This window comes from Athene cunicularia (assembly GCF_003259725.1).
Source record: "Athene cunicularia isolate RWA chromosome 1 unlocalized genomic scaffold, athCun1 chr1_part1, whole genome shotgun sequence".
Classification (NCBI taxonomy): domain Eukaryota; kingdom Metazoa; phylum Chordata; class Aves; order Strigiformes; family Strigidae; genus Athene; species Athene cunicularia.
The window spans coordinates 24,151,356-24,175,065 of record NW_020799091.1 but is presented as its reverse complement, the minus strand read 5'-3'; the positions used below and the strand labels follow the sequence as shown (position 1 = coordinate 24,175,065).

Sequence of the window (23,710 nt, the reverse complement as noted above, 5' to 3'; positions counted from 1 at the left end):
TTTTTAATTGTTGAAATTACATAAAATGTGAACATTTAAAGATGTTTGGAGGTCTGAAAATTTTTAAAAAAACTTTGAAAGTTGAACAATACTAAGTGGATTTAATTGACTTAAATTACATGAAAAATAAAATTAATTTTGTGCTAAGTACTTTCACTCAACAATGGAAACTACAGATACATCCATAATTACAAGTAGATGCTAAAGACAAGGAAATTAAATTTCAGCTTCTGAAAAATCTCACTTTTCTTTTTCTGTAATGTTCTACTGACAGAGTCTGCTACTTGACTTACTGGACAAGGAATAAATATTTTAAAGAAATGTACTTATTTGGACACAACCAGACTTCTGCACACATCAAAGCGTCATCTGGTGTATTTGACTTAATCCAACTCCTATCAATGTGAATGAATTTAGTAAGTAATGTTTGAAAAGCCCTTGGAGATTCTTGAGTGGACTGTCAATTTGCTTTATTAATTCCCAGAATACTATTTGGCTTGCTGGATCCCAAAAGAAAAATCCCATTTGGAGGCATATTCTCAGCTAACTGTCTCTCAATTATACAATCATATTTTATCGATCTTACTGAGAAAAACGTGTCTAGCAATACTGCACTCTGGCTGGACTCCTAGCTCTGTTACCTTCTAATGAGGTTTTACACGAAGTTGTCTCTTGTGAAGCACATGGCTAATTCTTATACTGCAGTCTCCTACTGGAATAACATTTTTGGTTAATCCTAGCAGGATCTAAACACCGCATATATGTAAGGGGAAAAGTGAGCAGCAGCAGGTTATGCAAAACTGCATGCTTTTAATTCTTTCAACATCAAAATATGGAAGTTGAGCCTAAGTATCTCTGTTTCATGACACCAGTTCTTTCTAAATGTGAATGTTTATTGCATAAAGGTACATCCTTAGCTCCTTTTATAAGACTAATTACTTAGTCTGTTTGCTTTTCCATCTGAAACTTTCTCATGTGAAAACGTGTTTTTCTATTCCATTCTTCCCATCATTTTAAAGCTATTTTAGAAGTACTGCCCCGAAACTTTTATTGCAATGACACTGAAAATTCCAGGAACAAACATTTCCTGACACTCATATGTTTCCTGATATTCTTAGCTGAACATGTAATACACATTTATAAAATATATTTTTGAAAATGTTTTTCAATCATTTTAAGACTTGAATTTCAGCATATCATATATTTGGCAGACAATTCTGTATCTTTTCAAAAGTGACAGTAGTAACAAGTTAACTGAAAAATTTATTTTATCCCAATATATAAAAGTAATGTAGTATGTAAATTATTAATCAGAAAACCTAAAAATTTTATTTTAAGTCATTTCTAAAGACTATCAAAGAATATACAGTAATCATGACAAAAAGACAATAAGAATTGTTAACTTAAATATATCACTACAAAAATTTTAAAACTCCACTTACTTATGACCCAAGTGTTTAAGAAAATATCCAAGAACCTTCAAAGCTTGCACCCATATACTCTCACTTTTGGAAGCCAATAACTTATATATTACTCTAAAAAGAAAAAAAAAAAATCAACCAGTCCTTCAGTTTATTATGAAACACCATATATACATAGATTGTATTTCACTGAATAGGGATATTTCTTAATAAATAAAACTATAAAAATAGCAATTTACACAAAATGTAAGGATATACTAAAAGCACCATGTATAGCGTAAGGATTTGATTATGAATTCTTTAGGTTAGAGACATGGTACCATTTTGTTGAGTTCAATGTTTTATAACAGAAAATGACAACCATATCTTATACTTCTATCTTGAAACAACCGAACAAAAGACAGTCTGAGCATTTGTAGCTTCAGACAAGGGAAGCAGACTGAAGCACATTAGGTGCTTCATCCTGGAGTATCTTGGAGAACTTGGATGCTACTAAAAATTTCTTTTCATTCTTAAAACCCCTACTCAATAATATCTTTTCTACAGAGGATACTCTACCTGCATTTAGTCACAGGATGTTTATAATGAAATTTCATTTAACAAAAGTAAAATATGGCAATATGTTACACAAAATCCCATATACACCTATAAAGCCGCATCCTCACTACATCTACAGTTATTAATTTTATTGTCAAACAGATAAATATGAATTCCACACACAGTGTTTTAATCTTTTCAGAGAGAATTTGAGAGGTTAGGGCATGATTTCTCTTGTTTCCTCTTCTTCACTCCAGATTGTTAAACATCTGAAGACAGAATATTCAAAATTATTCTGAGATAGATACTTGGCTTTTTGATTCATATTTGTTAATTACATATTCTATCTGAGATTGAGAAGTAAGAACAGTACATTTACCTTCAAATATAATGATAACCTTAAGTTGAAAATTTTTCCTCTGAAATATCAAAACCACTCTGTAAGATCAACAAGTGTGATATTTAGGTGAAAAGGAAGCAATCTGGAGAGTGATGATACTGGAACTACTTTTAAGATATTTTCTCACTTCACTGTCTTACCGTATCCCATTTCTCTGATCAAAGGCAGGTATCATGGATGCTGGATGTTCGGACATTAGTGCCACTAGCAGCTGCAGCACATCGTGAATATTTTCATCCTGTATGACAAGCATCAATGTTATTCTACAAACTAACCTCAACAGCAGGCTTCCCATAGAGCTGTTGTAATTGTTTACAGTAAAAGACAGGTAATTACAAAAATGTACCTCATGCATTGTTAATAAGTAGTTTAATATGCTCTGCAGTTCATCTTCTTTCACTCCTCGATCCTAAAAAAAAAAAAAAAGGGGCATTATCCAGAGAAAATACATTCTTTAAGTTTGGCTCAAGAAAAAAAAAAATTGGAACATGTCAAATAATCCTACTTTTTCTTTCTACTCAAAAGACTAATTTATGTCTTTCATTCAATTGCTTTTCCTTATCACACTGACAATTTAAAACAGTACGAAGTCAGCTCTCTATTCCTGCTAGAAAGGATTATTAGTGTGAGCCCTCAGATACTACAAACTATATGACATAGAGCTGAGGGATATGGTGTAGTTGGGAACTGTCAATGTTAGGTAAATGGTTGGACTGGATGATCTTAAAGGTCTTTTCCAACCTAGATGATTTGTGATTACTGTCATTCCTCCAATCCCTGAGACAGAATCGAGGAATAAACCAGGCCAGAAAATACTGGTTTCAGTCTAGTCTCAAATGGCAGACAATACCTCAAAGACTAATGTTCAGCTGTAACAGGGAGAAACAGTCCTACACCATTTCAACCAGAGGTAGAACCAAAAAAAAAAAAGGATGAAGCAATAACTAACTTAACTGTCATTACCTTTTTCATTTGATGAATCAAGCAACTAACTACTATCACCCCCAAAAAGCGCCCAAATGCCTGAAGGTTCTGTAGTCTCATATACTACTTCTGCAAGTACATATAATTAAATATATATGGCATAACATGGTGAGGTTAATAAGAAATACTATGCAAATTTACTACCTTTATGTTGTTTAGAAGTATGTGCATAAACATTAGAACTAACCAGAAACACATACAATATCTGACAGGTATACATATGAAAGATCCTACTACATGCACATAACACCTCAAATATTTTCTAACTGGAATAGACTTACCTTCAATATAAGTTGTTTCAAAAACAGAAGCATAAATGCCCTTAGTGATATGATTTCTTTCTGTGAGGGCCGAGGACCATCTGGAAGAAGCAAAATATACCACTTTTAAATACAAACAAATTGCTTTAATGAGTGCAGCTTCTTAAGGAAATCACAGCTCCTACATCAGATTTAGTATTCTATTCATTACATCAAAGTTCATATTTACAAATTATATCATTTATAACTTCTCAGAATCACATTTTACAACACCAATATACTAAGTGATGTTTCATTTGGAATTAAAGAAATCCATATTTATGTTTTGTTTTTTTAAACAAAGAGACAGGAAGATTAAAGTTATCAGGTCTATACACGTACAACTAGATTGTGTATGTTCTGTAGGTGTCTTCATATGAACTAGGAGTTTCAAATCCCAGTATGAGCACCTACTCTCTTAGTTGAGTAGATCTACTCAACTAACCCAATGTCAGTGCCCAATTCAGGATAAAAATTATTAGTTCTATTGACTACATTGAGTTGAATTCCACTGCAAACAATGGGAATTTAAACACCTGGCACAGGCTGCGCTGTGGACATGTAAACTTAAAGGGGTCTGAATATAAAGTTGAATATTGCCTAAAATTTGTGGTAACAACTTGGGATAACTAAGCCACTATGTTAATACCACCTGAATGAAAAACAACAGAGAAAGAACTAACAAAATATTACTGTTGGCCATTACCTGTAGCAGAAGCTGAAGTTATTTAACCAAAGCGAAACTACCATCTACAGAAAATATTAAAGTTAGATCAGCAAAAAAAATAAAGAACCTGTAATTCATAATACTTTAAATAAGTGTGCTTGCGGAAATATATTAGGAAAACAGAAACATAAAAAAATAAACAGAGCTTGAAAATCTATATTCACTTGAAAGCTGCTCTACTGTATTTTCAATTCTCCCCTTTTGTAAATAGTTAAGGTTGAACTGGAGATTCCTTTGTTAAATTCCTACTTTTCAAACAATGACTGCCAGAGACAGTCTTAAATTTTGCACAGTAAAAATAAACGTAGCCTAATTTATTTTTTCATCAACCATTTCATCTTATGCTGATAAACACATATCAAAGCTTAATAACACTCTGTATTTCAGTATTATTTCCAACCCAGATGAACGCAATTTATGAAGACTTTTTTATAGTCTCCAGTGCCACTTTTTGAAGTGAAGCCACTGATGTACACACCGTAATTCAAGTTTTCAACAGCAGCAAACCTGAAGGGAAGTTATATTTGTTTGACTAGCAGGAACAAGAAGAGTGGTTAATTGTCTCTGTCCTGTCTAGAACTGGTGAGTGGAGAATTAGGTACTTTTCAGAAAGAAGAAAATAAATCTCAACCTCTCCCCACCACCATGTGTAAAAACAGTACAGATACAGTTGTAAGAAAACTATGATATAAGTTTTAAAGATATTGAAACAGGTTTATAACCATACATTCTAACAGCACCACAAAACATCTATTTCCCATTGTAGAAACAGAAGTAAACACTAGCTGCAACTACATTAAATACAATTTTATGGCAGTGATGTGTTTCTAGCCAAAAGCTATCTTTTTTCCCTAATTCAAATACAGATTCAACTTCACTAACTGCATCACAGAAATCTGTTTCTTTGCACACCCTCTTCCCTCCGACATCTTATTGGGATTCAATATTGGGCAATATCTGAAAACCAGGGTTAATAACTGAGTCATTTTGTCTTTGCTGAAAGACTGTATTTCCAGAAATATAACACAGAACACTAAGCCAATGAGGAGCTCTGCAAAGCATTTCTGTAACAGAAATTTTAAGGAGGGATTAAAAAGGAGATATCCCAAAGTAACTGGGAACCTGGTCAAAGATATCCGGGTTTCATACTTCATATTCATACAGCCACTAGTTTCTCTGAGAGCCCTGAAAAGGGTTCTTCAAACATGCAAATGATACCGAAGGAGGTGTTGCTTGCAGGTTATATACCAAGCAGGCAAAACAGTGCTTCCTCCTTCAGTCCTCCAGTATTTGGTTGTCCTCGTGTATTTTGGTTCTGTCTTGAAGCTTCACGGCATTAGAATCAGAAAAAAAGGGGACAGCCTCTACTCAGAAGACTACATTAGTTTGAAAAATCAAGAGGACCAGTAGAGAAAAATAAGACATTGGAGAAACTGGAGGCTATGTAATCAGTAGGCAGCTACAAAAAGTGGAAGAAAGGACTGCAGCAATAGTAAGAGAACAGTCATATGATACAGATTGAATGGAATTAAATAATCGGGAAAATTTTAAAGCTACATAAAATGGCTTTGCCACTGTTATGTCACCATACTTTTTGGCTTTATTACTAGTTGAAAAACTTCATTATTAGTTGAAGATTTATTTTTTTTTTTAAATGAATTATTGATCAAACAATGGTATAATTTATGCTGTAATTAAAAAATATCCATTATACTTAGGTATAAGGAGTATTCATTGTACTGAGGTAGAGACACGTAGATCTTGTTTTTCAACCCAAACATTAAAAAGTTTTCTTTATTAATCTTTGTACCCATCACTAGATATAGACAATTCAGTGTAACTACCATTCAGAAACTGATAAACAGTACAGCTAAAGACTAAAACCAAACCCAAACTAAATCAACAAAGATAATCCTTTTAAAATTTGGTACAGCAACCATAAACCCCTAAACCAAAATAGCTACATTCTTGTTAATTGGCAAAGAGAAAGGATGCTTCCCTTATCTCACACCAGGATGACTCACTAAATCATTTCCAGCTTTTAGACTCTTTATGCATGTATTTATTGCAGATAGCACATGCTTTGCATCAGATTTTTTTTTAAATATACACTCATGATGAGAGTTAGCCAGCTTTATGTAGACAAAAATAAATGAAAAAAAATTATCCAATTCATCTTTGCAGCACAGAGCAATTATAGGGGCATAAACCAGAACTAATTAAGAGGGAATAAGTAAACATATTCAGAGTAAAGTACAATCAGTAATGGCGTAAAAAAATGATTGGGAAATTTGAATAAAAAATAATGATTTCTAATCCTGTCTTTGGAAATAAAACTGTGTTACCAGCAACAAAACACAGAATTCTCCCATCTGGCTTCTTTATATGTAAAAAGCATGATTTTTCTACCCTTAAATTAATAAAACATGATACAGATATCAGTATCTGATCTCCATGCATGCATAAATAACATTGCATGTTATGTGGATCACAGAATGAACTACTTTTTCTAACTGTTGCAAAGCTAATGAGAACTGAGTTCCACTCTAACTCAGCTCTCGAAATAACTCTGCAACTTTTTCTATCCACAAAAAGAAAAATTATAGTTACTTTCTCCTTATAATAAATTTCACAATTCCCACTATTCTAGCTCATCTTCAAAAACACTGGACATTTAAAATGTTCTTGAAAACTCTATTTAACATAACTTAGCTTGGACATTAACAACCATACATTCTCTAGCAGGAGGTAAGATGGATCTCATAAAACTCCATTCAGAGTAAGAGTTGGGAAGCACACAGGAAACACTACTGGAGAAAAATAAATGCTTGGCCAACAGCTCAAGAATTAACTACACTACTCAGTAGTCCGGAACTTAAATGAACATTTCTCTCATACAACAATGACCTTGCAAGTATTTCATAGCGATGCTCCACAACAAGGTCCAAAATATATTTACTGCAATAAATTTCTGAGAGTTGTTAACAGTAAGCATTCTGTTATTTTGTCTTAGGAAAAAAACCTCCACAATATTTAGTTTATTTTTCTGTTACTGCCTTCATTTTATGCTTTCTTATTACTGCACCGCTGCCAGTCCATCAGTATTTCCAAAGAATGCAGTTGGTAAGTAATTCCAATAAAGATATTTCAAGGCATAAATAACCTGGTGGAGTCTAATAAGTTCTTTCTTAAATTTACAGAAATTGTACATGAAATTAATTCAGCAACATAAATAATTTAAGTGTATAAATGTTTTATTTTTAATTAAAAAGGTTAGTAAAGAAATTAATGTATCCAACAGTTAGTAAACATCCAAAGATGAAAATAAAAAAGCATGTTTAATTTTTTTTCTATTGCTTTGATATTAAATATATGTGTGTTTTGCCCTTTCTGAAAGACAAGCACAGCTTGGCTTTTCTTTAAATATAAGCCTAGTATGTATTTTTAAAAGATGAAATATCAAAGGAGAACAAAGACTGGCAATATAACATTAAGATGTCTCTGGAAGTTTGAAGTATTATCATTGAAATGTACCATCTACCACAGCAAGATACAGAGTTAAATCTCTCCCCATTTATCTTTTATTCATTCCCAAAACCCACAAAATGAAATAATTATGGAAAAAAAGTGATGTAATTTCAAATAATTTTTACTCAATTGCCTGCTTCACTGTGTCTTTAGATGCTGCAAATGTTGGGCAACGCTATCATCTTCTCCTGACTTCACATCTCATTCTGTATGAGTCAAAGGCATGAACATGGCAATTCAAGAGAATACCTATAACTATAGTTCAAGTGTAAAATGTAAAATATAATATTGTTTAAGAGATTCTTTCCTCTGGAAATTGATTTGATTTTTTCTGCTCTTTCTGACAGATGAATTATTTCAGAAATTTACTTTTATATGGTCTTAATAAAACAAAAGTCACTTTTCTCCTTCCACTTATTTATAACTGGTAATTTAATTTAAAAAAAAAACCCTACAAACACAACAACCAAAAAAAAAGGTAAAGCTTACAATTTTAAACAGAAAACTTTCCTCTACTATGTGGATCTATATCTAAAATTTAAAAACTATTAAGAATAATCATCAAGCAAGCTGATAAGTATACTTTCTTAAAGAGTGTTTCTAGTGCTTCAGAAGGAAACAAAACAATACAAATTTAGTATACTGAATCCAAGAAGATAAACCACCTTAAAACAGGAAAAAGCAATAATGGAAGAGAAGATACAAAACCACATTTGAAACAAATATTTTAGCCTTTCAAATACTTTCAAACATTTACGCCTCCTATTTTATAAGCTGAATACCAGGAGACATGAGAGGGTAAGTTTAATTTTTTTTAATAAAACAGCATTAGCCAAATGGAAAACTTCAATATTGAGCCCCTTTGGCTTAAACAAGGTATACAAAATTGTCAGTACAGAAAACTCACACACTGTGTATTATTATGTCACGGGAAAGCAATAAAACCGTGAAGCAGAGTAACTGTCTGCAAGTAATAGTAAATCGAACTACTAATGTTAAAAAGTGTTTCAGTATCCCGCATAACAAATGATATGCCTAGAAGACAAAAAAAAATCACACTATTAAAATGTCTGCATGAATAAGCTTACTTTCTAAAATGACAGCAAATTATTTGAAGGCACTGTAACACATGCAGTCAAATTTCAGATATCATCAAGATTTCCATTAAAGTCTTCTTTGGATCTGAAAAGTCTGATGTCAAGTTAGCTTAGAGTTTCAGTGGCCTCTGATAAGAGAACATGATCTGCCATTTCCTCACACTACGACATTTTTCTGTTTCTTACAGTAAAATTAGTGTTCAAAGACAATGGGTCTTGTTCTTTTACCAAATGCTACTTAAAATGCAGTGTGTCTTACTTTTACAAACTTCTTTTTACACATTTTTCTGTGTTTTAACAGATTATAAACTTGCCAGCTACATGTGGCTGTATGAATGCTAATAAAAACAGAAATTCGTGAATGCTAATAAAAACAGAAATCCAAAATCCTGGAACAGTTAACTTTTTTAAAATATTGAGATTGGTGAAGTTATGAGTTACTGAAAACAGAGGTGGAAAGAAAAAAGCACTAAGCATATTAACTACAGCTACTTCTAATATTGTAATTGTATGAACCTGAATCAGGAGGCATGCATATCACATTGGCAAACTGCATTTAATGTTAAAAGAAAGCGCATCTGGTGAAGAAAAGTGATTTAATAAGCAGGTGATTAAACATTTTGAAAAGTTTTCAGGAATTTTATCAATTGGAAGTAATTAATGTGATTTTGATAAAAATATGAAAATGAGCCAAATAAGGAGGACTATGAAGGTCCACCAAGGTCGGGTTGCCCTAGACCATGTATTAAAACCAAATCTGAAAAGAACCCCAAAATAGTCATTGTAGTGGTTGACTATATTCTGAGCAGTGTTGAAGGCCCAATATGTAGACTGGACCCAAGCAGGCCTGCTGCCTTTCTGGGACCCAGGTGAAGGACCTCACCATAAAACTCCCCACTCTAGTGAGACCTAAGGACTACTACCCCTTCTTGGTTTTTCAGGTGAGTAGTGATGATATTACCATCCCTTCGGTTGTAGGGATGGATGAGGAAGATTACAGGAGAACCCAACACAATGAACTTGTGGCTCCGAGACTAGTGTTGCCATCAGGGTTTTTGATTTTTTGATTACGGGTTGGTATACAGGGCACCAGATCTTTGGGCAAAAGACAGGATGCACCTGTCCCAGAGGGGAACGGATCTTGGGGCTGGAGATAGCTGGGCTCATTGACAGAGCTTTAAAGTAGATTTGAAGGGGTAAGAACACAAAACTGGAACTCCCTGATATAAGACCCAGGGAAGATTACCACAGTTTCTGGCCTGTTGTGCCAGAAACAACCCTCACCTGGCCATCTCAGTGGAGGCAAGGAATGGAAACACGCAGCACAACAAAGATACAAGGGATATTGATGGATCAGTAACTGTGGTAACATTTGTGAAAGGTCAGGCTGGAATTAAGACCTCTAAATGTAAAAAGGTGTTGGGGACATCAGCCCAGTTGAAGTGCATCTATACCAATGCACACAGCATGGATAAAAAATAGGAGGACCTTGAAGCCATGATGCAACAGGAAAATTACGATGTGGTGGCTTATGTAGTAGTAGAAACAGGGTGGGATGTCTCCCATGACTGGAGTGTGCCAATTGATGGCTACAAGCTCTTTAGAAGGGATAGACAAGGAAAGAGAAGTGGTGGGGTGGTGCTGTAAGTTAGCGACTGTTATGATTACTTCAAGCACAAGTGCAGTGAAGACAGGGTGGAGTGTCTTTGCATTAGAATCAGGGGGAAGGCAAACAGGGCAGATGTTGCAGTGAGAGTCTACTATAGGCCACCCACCCAGGACAGAGAGGTGGATGAAATATTCTATAGGCACTTAGGTGAAATCTCACAATTGCTTGCTCTTGTTCTTGTGGGAGACTTTAACTTCCCAGATATCTTATGGAAATACTGCAGAGCAGGACAAGTCCCGGAGATTGCTGCCATGTGTGGAAGATAGCTTCCTGACACAGCTGGTGAGTGAACCAACCAGAGAAGGTGCCCTGCTGGACCTCCTCTTTGTGAACAGAGAAGGACTGGTTGATGATGTGGCGATTGGAGGCTGACTAGGGCACAGAGATCATGAAATAATACAGTTCTCTATTCTTAGAGAGGGGGAAGCAGAACTGCCATCCTGGACTTCCAAAGGGCTGACTTTGACTTCTTTAGGCAACTGCTTGACAGGATCCCTTGGGAGACTGTCCTGAAGGGTATAGGGGTCCAAGAAGATGGGACACTCTTTAAGAAGGGTTAATGGCTCAGGAGCAGGCAGTCCCCAGGTGCTGCAAGAGAAGCTGGTGGCAAGAGAAGACCACCCAGCCTGAACAGGGAGCTTTGGCTGCATCTCAGGGAAAAAAGGAGAGTTTACAGCCTTTGGAAGAAGGGGCTAGCCACTCACAGTGATTACAAAGATGCTGTGAGGCTATGCAGGGTGGAAATCAAGAGATCTAAAGCCCATCTGGAAATTAATCTGGCATCAGCAATCAAGGATAACAAGAAATGTTTCTATAAGTATGTCAACAGCAAAAGAAAGACCAGGGAGAGCTTCCATCCCCTGCAAGATGCAGGAGGAAACATGGCAATGAGTGACGAGGAAAAGGCTGAGGTGCTTAATGCCTTCTTTGCTTCAGTCTTTAATAACACAACTATTTGTACTGAGGTAATCCAGCCTCCTCGGCCAGAAGACAGAGACTGGGAGAACGACCCCCCCACAATTCAGGAGGAGACAGTCAGTGACCTACTAATTCACACAGACACACACAAGTCTATGAGACCAGATGGGATACATCCGAGGGTGCTGAAGGAGCTGGCTGGGGTGCTCGCCAAGCTGCTTTCCATCATTTACCAGCAGGCCTGGCTGACCGGGGAGGTCCTGACAGATTGGAAATCACCCAAAGTGACACCCATATATAAGAAGGGTCAGAAGGATGATCCAGGAAATTACAGGCCTGTCAGACTGACTTTGGTGACTGGGAAGATGATGGGGCACCTCCTCCTGACACTCCTCTGGTTGTCCCACATGATGCTCAGGCCCAAACAGCATGGGATTATGAAAGACAGGTCCTGCCTGACAAACCTGATTTCCTTCTACAATAGGGTGACCTGCTTATTGGATTAGGATCAGATTGGATTGGATGAGGCTGTGGATGTTGTCTACCTTGACTTTAGTAAGGCTTTTCCCACAGCATTCTCCTGGCAAAACTAGCTGATCATGGCTTGGATGGGCACACACTTCACTGGGTAAAAAACTGTCTGGATGGCCGGGCCCAAAGATTTGTGGTGAACGGAGTTAAATCCAGTTGGCAGCTGGTCATGAGTGGTGTCCCCCAGGGCTCGGTTTTGGGGCCACTCCTGTTTAACATCTTTATTGATGATCTAGACGAGGGGATCGAGTGCACCCTCAGTCAGTTGGCAGATGACCCCAAGTTGGGTGGGAGTGTTGATCTGCTCGAGGGCAGGGAGGCTCTGCAGAGAGACCTGGACAGGCTGGAGCCATGGGCTGAGGCCAACTGCAGGAGTTTCCATAAGGGCAAATGCCGGGGGCTGCCCTTGGGCCACAACAACCCCCAGCAGCGCTACAGGCTTGGGGAGGAGTGGCTGGAGAGCTGCCAGTCAGAGAGGGACCTGGGGGGGTTGATTGACAGCCGGCTGAACAGGAGCCAGCAGTGTGCCCAGGGGGCCAAGAAGGCCAATGGCATCCTGGCTTGTGTCAGCAATAGCGTGGCCAGCAGGGACAGGGAAGGGATCTGACCCCTGTACTCTGCACCGGTGAGGCCGCCCCTCGATTCCTGTGTTCAGTTTTGGGCCCCTCACTACAAAAAGGACATTGAATTACTCCAGCGTGTCCAGAGAAGGGCAACGAAACTGGTGCAGGGTCTGGAGCACAGGTCGTACGGGGAGCGGCTGAGGGAACTGGGGGTGTTTAGTCTGGAGAAGAGGAGGCTGAGGGGAGACCTCATCGCCCTCTACAGCTCCCTGAAAGGAGGTTGCAGAGAGCTGGGGATGAGTCTCTTTAACAAAGTAACAAGTGATAGGACAAGAGGGAATGGCCTCAAGTTGCTCCAGGGAAGGTTTAGACTGGATGTCAGGAAGCATTTCTTTCCAGAAGGGGTTGTTGGGCATTGGAATGGGCTGCCCAGGGAGGTGGTGGAGTCCCCATCCCTGGAGGTGTTTAAGAGTCGGGTTGACATAGCGCTGAGGGATATGGTGTAGTTGAGAATGGTCAGTGTTAGGTTAATGGTTGGACTGGTTGGTTTTCAAGGTCTTTTGCAACCTAGATGATCCTGTGATTCTGTGAAATTAAGTTAAAATGAAATTAAAATTTAGCAACCCATCACCTCAGCAATTTTTATATTTCCACAGTCATTTGCTTGCAAATCATCACAGTTATTACAGCTGTATTAATCAGAAGCAGAAGCTACCTGTGAAACAATAGCAAAAATAGTCCTAGCGCTGATTTGCATGGAGAAAACTTCATAGCTATGCTGGATTTGCACATCCATTTCTATGTCACTGATCTTCCTCCCAGATATGCCAACATTCTTAAACTCAACATAAGGAAATCCATTTTTACAGACAGGAAAGAATACTACAAAATACTTTCTTATAGTTCTATCAGTTACATGGGACTTTCTGCAGTCTAGCAACAGGGAGGAAGGAAGAGGAGAAGGAACAAGGAAGAAAGTTGGTATTATCCTTTAAAAAATTCAAGTTTATCTATAAATCTAGCAAGAAAAATTGGAGAAAATTCAAATATAGTGAATAATAATATGTATTTTGAAAATCTTCATGGGCTCACAGTTTTTCAAACACCTTCCCAGCTACTGTATGAAGACTTTAGTAATTGTGATTTTTGTTGTCATACTGCTACAACAAACAACCAGTAGTTTTCACTATCTGATTACCTTTCAGGGACCTACATAGTTGCCTTCCTGAGAAAAACAGAATATTGTCTGGAATTGACAGAAATAAGAAGAGAATTTACGATATCCTTAAAGTAGGTAAGAATGAAAGAAAGGGTAGGGAAGTAAAACAGCCAATATATGCTAATTTAGACTTAACTGATTCATTTATCATTCCTAATTTTGTGTCCTAGTGTACCTTCTGTTCAGAATTTGATAAATACATCATATATTTTTTTGTAGCTATTCAACTAACATTACACATACAAATACTCCAAAAATACAGCTAACTGCAGAGGCAGATCTGGGCAGATAAAAACAAGCCATACCTCCTACAGAAAGAAATGTCACACTGTTTCCACAAAAGAGCAAGCCTAGCCAGAGGGAAGTCTGTAATATGCAATACATTTTCAAACTGTTGTTAGGTACTAGTATCATGACACAGAAGTACAGGAATTCTTTAATTTAAAAAAAAAAAAAAAAATCAAAACCTCAAAAAAACCCTTGCTAAAAACCCAAAACTTGAAAAGAATTACAGCAATAACAAGTAGATAATATTATCAGACTTGTAGTGTCAAACTAGTTGAGCAATTTTCCAGGTCTCTTTGGGTGTAAATATGGCTGACACCTGAAAACTTTACCTCCCAACTGCTGGTCATTCAACAGTTAGAAATATAATGCACATATAAGCTGATCAGTTGAGTTTTTAACATTCTAATTCCTCACTGAGCTCAGATATGGTTAACATGTCTGATGGTAAAATTGTGTCTATGCAGCACCATGGTGTAACCCTCAGTGGAGTAGAGCTCTGAAAGCATGAAGCTGGATAAGGTCAGTCCTAGGGTAGAATTCAGCTCATACCCTAATTTCAGACATCTACAATGTAGTTGCCATCACGTGAGACCAGCTTCTAACCTTCCACTGAAGTCAATGGAGGTCTAATCAATAGAGCCAACAGAGTCTAGAGAGCAACTACCTTTCAAACTAAATAGCTCTTGAGGCTCTGTTGACTAGGGGTAGGACACAACTTCCAAAACATACTTATCAGTGTGATTTGACATGCCATAGGATATCAAAAATATCTACACAGAACAAGCAGATTTAATGCAGAATGCACAAGACACCAGCATCCTTCTGAAAGGAAGGTGGGATGCTCGAGAGAGACTAAAATGATGCTAGAAACCCATATTCAAGGTTTACAAGGACTCCTGTATTCTACTGTCTATAATCAGCATATGTCTAGCTGAAGATGAAGACACCTCCACTGTGGGTACTAAAAAGGAACTTCTATTTTGGCAGAGAGAATCCGGAACCTGTGTAAGTGGAAAATATATTTTATCACTGACAAAAATTTCAAGCTAATTAAGTAACCAGCACAGTTAATTTTCATAATCTGATATTACAAACTTTTCATTCAAATGAACAGGGAACAGTGTGGTTTTGTTACTTTTAAAAAGCAAATTTTAATAATTTTATTAAGAGTATCATTCATCTAATATTATGAGAGAACTACTAATGAGGTCCCAGCTCCAACAGCAGCTCTTTCTGTAAGCCTCAATAAATTACAGTTTCACTGCCTATTGGCATACCTAATCGAGGATAAGAATTGTTTTAATTTATTTAAAAAAAAAATATTGAAGAAAAAAACCTATGCATACAGCCCACAAATGGAGAATTATCCAATAACTTACATGTTATATATGTCACATTCTTAAATATTTGGATATGTGAGTAAAATATTCCCCAATTATCCAATTTCTCAGCATGACAGTAATAGTTACAGAATAAAGATAATTAATAAGGTCTCGTATCAATTAATTTTTTAAGAGACTTTCAGACAAATCCTCCCTGCTTTACACAACTAGTCAGCTAAATGTAATGACAGTATTACAGATGGAGTGTATAGGATTAGGATGATTTGATGGTCTGGTTAATACACATCTGTTACATGCAGTGTTTAGCCAATATGTATTACTGCGTTTTGTCGTTGCTGTCATTCAGTGCTTCCTGAGCTAAGCAAAGTGCATGACAATAAGCAAAGTTAAATCAATACCTATTTTATAAGGGCAGAAAAAAAAGTATTATTAAACTAGAAGTACAGCTTCAGAGATCTCAGCAATGAGATCTAGAAGTTTTCACTCTGTTTTCGAGGTCACTTAACACTACCAATCATTCAAACCCTACAAAGCTTTCTTTGGCATATGAAATACACTTAACATTTCCTCTTCTCTATAGAAGAAGAAAACCCAGTGATTTAAATACATTTCCTAATGTATATGCTATGCAAGTGACAACCAGAGCTGGAATCTTCTGGGAATACATATAAGGAATTACCATCAGAGGTTTATGATACACCAGTAGTACTTGCATAGTCCTGCTTTTGACTACTGGTACTGACTATTGCCATTTACTTACCTCCTCATCTACAGATCCAAGGAGCTTTCACAAATTTACATCATAAATCTTCCTATACAAGAAATGCATATATTTTCTTTCTTATGCAGTGTACTTACCTAATCCTTTAGGAGTAATTCCACTGCTATCAGCAGGATTAACCACCCAGTAGTAGTATTTCAGCGTGTGCATTAACTGCAGTACTGTTCCTACTCTGCGTATAGTGTTATAGATTGTAGCAGTTCCAATGAATTCAGCTGACAAGTAGGTATACAAAGACAGCTGCACCTGAAGAATGAAATAGTTATCCACACAAACTTAAATTCTGTATTAGTATTCTTAATTTGTAAGGGTTTTTAGGATTACTTTGGACATGACATAAAAAGCTAAAAAATAATTACAACTTTAGTTAGGGCAGGCACTGGACTTTTATGCTTCATCTTTAAGAAAACAATATAATGCAACCACTGAAAAAGGGACTGGGTTTCTAGAAACAGTCTTTTAGTAGAATTATCCAGAACCTTAAGCAAGAAAGTAACTGCTGTTAGAAACTTATAAAAGACATTGGAGAATATAGTTAAGCAGGCTTAATGATCTAAAAAATCTTTACTATTACCATGTTTTAAAACAAAAAAATTAAAAACCTAAGTATTGTGGCATAAAAGAACATTAGTATTTCACTTCATTGTAGGAGAGTCATAACATCATTCAAGTGTACAATTACCTTTGCAGGGGTATGTATCCAGATAGCAGGATTAAAAAGGATGTGATCACATAATTGCTTCAGTAGAGGTGCTCCATGAGACAATCCATCCAAATATTTTGCAAATGACAAAAATTGTTCCAGAACTGCTCTGGTTATATGAACTCTAGATGACTGGGAAAAAATAATCAGAAGAACAAAGATAAACCTTCTTCCTTAATATACTTATAGGAGAAATATGAAGTTATATTTTCACCAGGCTCATCGTTACTAAATACATGCAACTTTATATGTTTTTATGTCACTGAATATGACAGTAAGAAAAAATTATCAGCAACTTATTCTTTCTAATATTATTAATTTCTAATCGTTACATTTAACAGGTTAAAAATAATCATAATCATCAATAACTGAGGTTAAATATATTTTTTTTTCTTTCTTTCTTTGTTTTTATTTTATTATAAACCAGCCAGGATACTACATTTTATAGCACAGTGCCTTGAGAATTTAATCTGAATTCCTTAACTCATTCTTCAGTTAATTATGTGTCTTACTGAAACTGGGTGTTTCAGTATGTGAACACACATTACAGGTAGACTTGCTTTTGCTTCATAAACATAAGTAGGTATTTGAAAGATTTGAGTTCAAGGTTTCCTCAAATCTCAAGACAGTCCTTCAGTTTCATAGCATATGCTGTAAAATCACACCTGAGACCTGCTCCTAACAGGAGTTACCTGCAGTAACATGACATGTGGACTCTGACTTCTTTATATATTAAGTTAACAAAAGTTAATAGGAAAAACCACTAAACATCCTTTCCCTTGCATTCTCTACAAAACGTTCCAATCACTTTTAATGCTGTAAGTACAGTCTGGGACTATGCAGATTTGTTATTTTTAGAAGTGAAGTCCATTTGTCAGTAATACAAGTTCAGCCTGGATGCTGAGTTTCCTTTGGCTTGTACATCACAATTCACAATAAATAGTCTGCAACTAATAAGAACAAAAATGTTATTTTGAAGTCCAAGTCAGAAAAAAAAAAAAGCAAAGGAAAAAAAAAAAAAAAAGCGCCTTTTGTCCTCTCCGAAGTATTTGATCACATGAAAATGAACAACAGATAATTTCCAAATAATATAATTGAGCCTGGCTAGGAATCAAAAGGATTTTTTCCTGCCATGTGTGCCAATTGAATATAAGCATATACTGAAAAAACAAAATGCATCTTTTTGAAAAACTGCAGCTTAGGAGAATATAGCATAAAACCCCCAGAAAACGGCATATGCTGTAAGAATTATGTTGTGACAGAAATCAATCAAAATCCTTTAAATATTCACATACTCTGAGTTTAATGATTGCAGCAGGTGTTAATTAGAATAGTATGCAAACTTTTTTTGAAATTCTATGTACTACATTCTAAATTAATGTATTCAATGTGCATAAACCATAGTGCTCTATTCAAGGGAAAGGGGTGCATACTCAAGAGAAAGTGAGCCCCCATGAGGGCTCACCAGTTTGCCTGTATATAACTTACAGAACTAGAGCTAACAGCTTTGTAAATTCATTCTAGTTATGTCACAGGAAAACAAACAAACAAACAAACAAACAAAAGCCACCTTAGACTAGTTCTCTGACATTCTAAATCACACTTGCTTAGTACAGAAAACACAGAAACAATCAATCTGCTTTTAGGTATTACTTCCGTGAAGGTAAAGCCTTTCTACTATAAGAATTTATTTCCTTCACACAAAATAACGTAGGGAGCAGAATGAGATAAATTATTTATCATTCTTCTTCAAAATTCAGTACATTTTTAAAGGTGAGATTATCATAACTTAATTTTACCATTGGACAACACAAAGCTCTGGTCATAAATTCTTCTCAAATGATTGTTATACTGACCACATGCTAATGAAAAATACAGTAGCAGACATTCAAGAACGTCAAAGACATAAGATTCAATCGTAAGAGTATTACTATTTCAGTACAGCTGACAGTAGTTGGTTTTCAGATTATTAAATCACAGTAACAGGGTTTTGTGAGGGCTTTGGGCCAGGAGGTAGGTAATGTTCCTCAGACAAGCATGTGAACTGAACCTCAGTTTTGTTATAACTGCTCATCATGTCTGAAAACAAGCAAGTAAAAGGAATGCCCCTTGAAACTGTTTCTTTCAGAAATGAATTATTTTAGTGTTTAGCTTGATACAGAGAAATGATTACTTGTTCAAATTGTGGAGTCTTTTTTTCCTTGAATCATGCTTCTTCAAAACACAGAGCAACTACTTCAAAAATTTCAGAACTGAGCCACAGAGGATTAACTTAATTTTTATTAATGTACACAAAAAAAGAAATTTAAACCTGAATTATGATATGACTGTGATGTGCTTGTATAAACTGGGAACAAGTGAACTTTCCTAAATGACAGTTTGGGGGACAGAGAGTGGAGAAACACAAATAAAAATACATTCAAGTACAAGCAGATCTATAGTAAAAACATAAATTAGACAAATAGGATCAATTGTAGAAAAAAAAATTCTTTGAATATTGGCATATAATAAGGAAGATGAAAAGACTCCTGTAGACGATCTGTAAGTTTTTATATCAGAAATATACTTTATTCCAACAGTCCTCTGAATTAAGTGATGGAAAATATGACGACAGTTAAAATACTAAGAACAAAGATAAAAAAAACCCTCCAAACATACCTTTTCAAGGAGGTAGCCAATGACTAGAAAGCCTTTTCCACCAAGCATTTGTTCTTGCATGGCTACTGAACTCTTAAGAAGCTCAACCAAGAAAGCCAATAGGGTAGCACTGCACATAAAAAACAAGCATTTTTTCAGATAACAAATGTAAAAAGTCTGTTACATTATGAATATCCACCAGCTATTAAGCGAACAGAAACAGCCTTAAAGTGGTGACTAATTCCTTGAAATAACGCAAATCTTACTTTTTCTGTTGACAAATTTCTTTAATGATTATTCACATATTACAACTGCAGGAGCGGGAATTCATATTCAAACAGAAGTGAAAAACCATTTTGTCAGCTCTCATGATTTGAACAGGGCTATCCCAGGTTTTAAATATCCAGTCCTGCAGCTTATAGTTCTAGCCAAAGATTTTGCAGTTGGAAGAGGCAGGAGATGATGAGTGGGATACAGCTGATAGTGCTAGAATGATGTAGGAAAGGGCCACGTCAACCATTTTACCATCCAGCCTATCTATGCTAAACAGCAAAATTTGAAGCAACTAGGTATATCATCATTACACACTTTCAGTCCCTAGAGTTACTACTACCACTGAAATGAGGTATAATATGGCTGAACATGCATGTGGGAAATGATGCCCACCACAAACCACAGTGGAACAGCAGAGTGGAGAGCTTCCTTCATACTTTCTCCAAACCCAATATGAGAATAATATCTAGGCCTGACCAAACAAAGGTTGAGAAACACTTTCATCCAGTTAGGAAAGCACAGAGACTCCAGAGGCCACCCAGAAATCACCCAGCAGCACATACCAGCAGTATCTGTAAGTGAGGTGTTCAGAAGGCACAGGAAAGGGGGGGGGAGAAAAGGCTACAGTTTAGAAACAGAAGGTATATGAAAGACTTCAGTGGACAGACTTGGCAAGAAAATGAAACTATGTTATGAAAATCACCAGTGGAAACGTACAACAGATCAGTGCACCAAAGCAAAACCAAAAGTCACAATCGACTCTTGGGTGGTAAGAGAGAAACAAAAATACGCTCATCTGTTGCTGAAAAACCCAGAAGAAAGGCAGAAAGAAAAAATCCCATCACATTTATGACAGAAAGGAAATATATAAAATGATTTTTCAAATATCTCCACAAGGTAGATGACAGAATGCATTATACTACATATAAAAAAAATACATAAAGTCACTGTTCCTTTTCTAAAAATAAAATAGGTGTAACAGTTCCTAGATCTATAGAAAAATATCTTCAACCATGAAAGTTCTCACACAGGTGGTGGGCACAGGCAAGGGTGAAAACTGTGGCTTTTGCAGCTATCAAAAAATGAATTAAAGGAAACGTCCAACCTGCATTTTATAAATTTGAACTTTATTTACAGTATCTAATCAGCTAAAGGTTCACTTGCTCTCCAACTACAATCTTTTACTTTGAAATAAATGTTGAGATTGGTTAATCCATGCCAGCACCAAAAAATAATCAGTGTGCTGAGGGAAACAAGATTTATGCAATTTGGTGAGCAAGGCTGCCATGCGAAAAGTACACAGTGTAGGCAAAGTACATGCTGTGAACATGAAATAGTGCCTTGTCTTGCTTCATTGTTGAATGGTCACAATAATCAGTCTCAAATCACAAAGAGAATGCTTCACAGAGTGTCAGCAGTAAAAGAACACAGATAATATCCATTTATAGTACTCCAAAGCTTTTATCAAAACAGCCTGTCAAGCTGTCACATCAATTTCAAACCAGGTTATATGCATCAATTTTTTCTTACCCTGACTGAAAGTTTCTATTGTATTTGTCATCTAAAATAAGATACTCATCATTTTTGCTACACGACAATCCATAAGAATCTGATGTAAAGGATTGAAGATTTAAATTTAAAAACTTTGGGGTTTTTTTAATTGATTAGGTCCAAGAAAATTCCATATAAATACCCTCTCTGAGTAACCTTATGACTTAGGAGGACAATCAATTATGCATAAGTTAAGAAACAGCATACATCTTTGCAGGATTAGGACCTAAATGACAATAATAAATACTATTAATATTATATTGAAAAGTCAAAAAACATTCTTAAAATGGATTTTAAAAAATTGTTGTACCATGAACATGGCACTAGACTTAAGTTTAAAAGGTTCTACTTCCACTTCTGACAGTGATTTATCAAAAGCCCTTTTCTTTGTATTGCAGTTTATTTGTCCATTCTATAAACTCAGACATAAACTCATGTGCTGGAGTTATTCTTATCTCATATTAATACAACCTCTATGCAATTGTTAGAAATTCTGATAGGACTCTGGATATTAGTTATGAGACATGATGACATCATAACAATAAAGCCTTTTTTCTCCTTTTTAAGAACACATAAAGCACACCAGCCAACTCAGAAATAATCAGTGGCTAGTTAATATTTAACCATGCCACAGAAACAGAAACATACAAGCTGGTTCTATGCAAGAAAGACTGAATCAACAAAGTACTAATTCAGATCCAGATAGAGCCCAAATATCACTTTATAGATATTAATCATCTTTACGTGGGGTATAGTTGAACTAAATAATCCTGTCTGCCCCCATTAGCTCTGCACAGATCTACCTCTGCTGTCACTGCAAAGTAAGGCCAATGTTTCTAGTTCCAGAAAAACATATTAATTCAGCCAGTGACTTTGTGAATGAGCTATGCCTTTTCCTAAATCCAAAATAGCTTTTAGCATCTATCGAACCAGACACAAAGACACCACAAGTCAGCTCTGCAAAGTCAGCTCAGGTCTGCAAACTAACTGTAGCTTCTAATCCTTTTGCATTATCCAAGATTGACACCATAAATAACAGAGTTGACTGTAGCATACAGTAATTCAAATCTCGGGATAGCACACATGAATGCATCATTACACTTTACACCTTCAAACACATAAAAAATTCGAAGTACCAGAAAAAGCAGCAGTTAAGGAGAACCACCTGGCAGTCACATAGAGATACAATGAAGTTTGATGTGAATCTGTATAGGACCACAGTATTAATAGAAATTAGCACCAAAATTAAAAGTTAACTAGCAGTTTGTCCACATCATTGTGCAGGAAATGAAGTAATTAAAACATCTGTAATATTTTAACTGATAGAAAAATTGTAAAATTAAAATAGAAGTCTTTTTAAACATCTCACTGCATGTACAGTACTGAAGCTATTACTACCTGAAGATCAGAGACAGTTTAAAAACAGATTACACGCTTCATCTGATTTTTTTCCAGAAATATTGCTTACACCTCTTTGAGGTAAAACTTTTTTGGAGGAGGAAGGACAGAATGAAACTGCACTAAATAACACAGTGTTGCACAAAACACTGTTTTTACAAGTTGGTCTTACACAATTAATTTATGCTAGAGAGCATTCAACCTGCCTGAAAAGACCCAATAGTTTACAATTCTCAAGTAAGTTTTCTCAACCTCTTCAACTTCTCTTTCCCCACATGTTCAGACTGACCTCAAGCAAACATTTAAAAGTGTGTGTGTACACATATATACAAAAATCCATACTGACATAATGCATCTTTTCACCTTAATATAACATTCTAAGAATTTAGTCTTCTAGGCAACTGACTAATTTAGAGGACTGTATCCAGAATTTTTAACATAATTCTGAGGATAATCAATTTATGTCATTATTTTGGCAGCTGAAAATAAATTAAATCTGAAGATTTTAATATAAATTTTTTTTATCAGCAGAACCAGGTTGCCAAAATTATGCTTTTAAAAAGGTTGCTGTTCAAACAGGGGAAATAATATTGATTAAAAGACTGTCTTCCAAGATGAACAATTTTTCAAACAGAATTTAACAAACTTACCAGTAACTAAAATGCATCGGATTGCTGTAGAGCTCACATTAAACTTGCAAAATTCTGTGCACTGCCATACAAAATTTCTCTCCATTCTTGCCTATTTTCAACTCCCCTAGATACAAAGGCAAATATAAAGGATACTTCAGCCCATTCCTACATCTCCTCTATACCACACCCTGCCTAGAACAGATCAGTCTGT

The 23,710-nt window shown here is 35.9% G+C and overlaps 1 protein-coding gene across 1 annotated transcript in view; it reads right to left on the bottom strand.

The window, feature by feature from the left end:
- The window catches only part of NBEA (neurobeachin), a 414,406-nt gene that overhangs the window by 340,069 nt on the left and 50,627 nt on the right, over positions 1-23,710 (bottom strand). The window contains exons 11-17 of the mRNA XM_026862195.1: positions 19,667-19,775; positions 16,988-17,140; positions 16,383-16,551; positions 3,624-3,703; positions 2,705-2,767; positions 2,499-2,596; positions 1,443-1,535 (exon numbers count right to left, since the gene is read on the bottom strand). Of these exons, the coding sequence (XP_026717996.1) occupies positions 1,443-1,535; positions 2,499-2,596; positions 2,705-2,767; positions 3,624-3,703; positions 16,383-16,551; positions 16,988-17,140; positions 19,667-19,775 (765 nt within the window). The remainder of the gene's footprint in view (positions 1-1,442; positions 1,536-2,498; positions 2,597-2,704; positions 2,768-3,623; positions 3,704-16,382; positions 16,552-16,987; positions 17,141-19,666; positions 19,776-23,710) is intronic.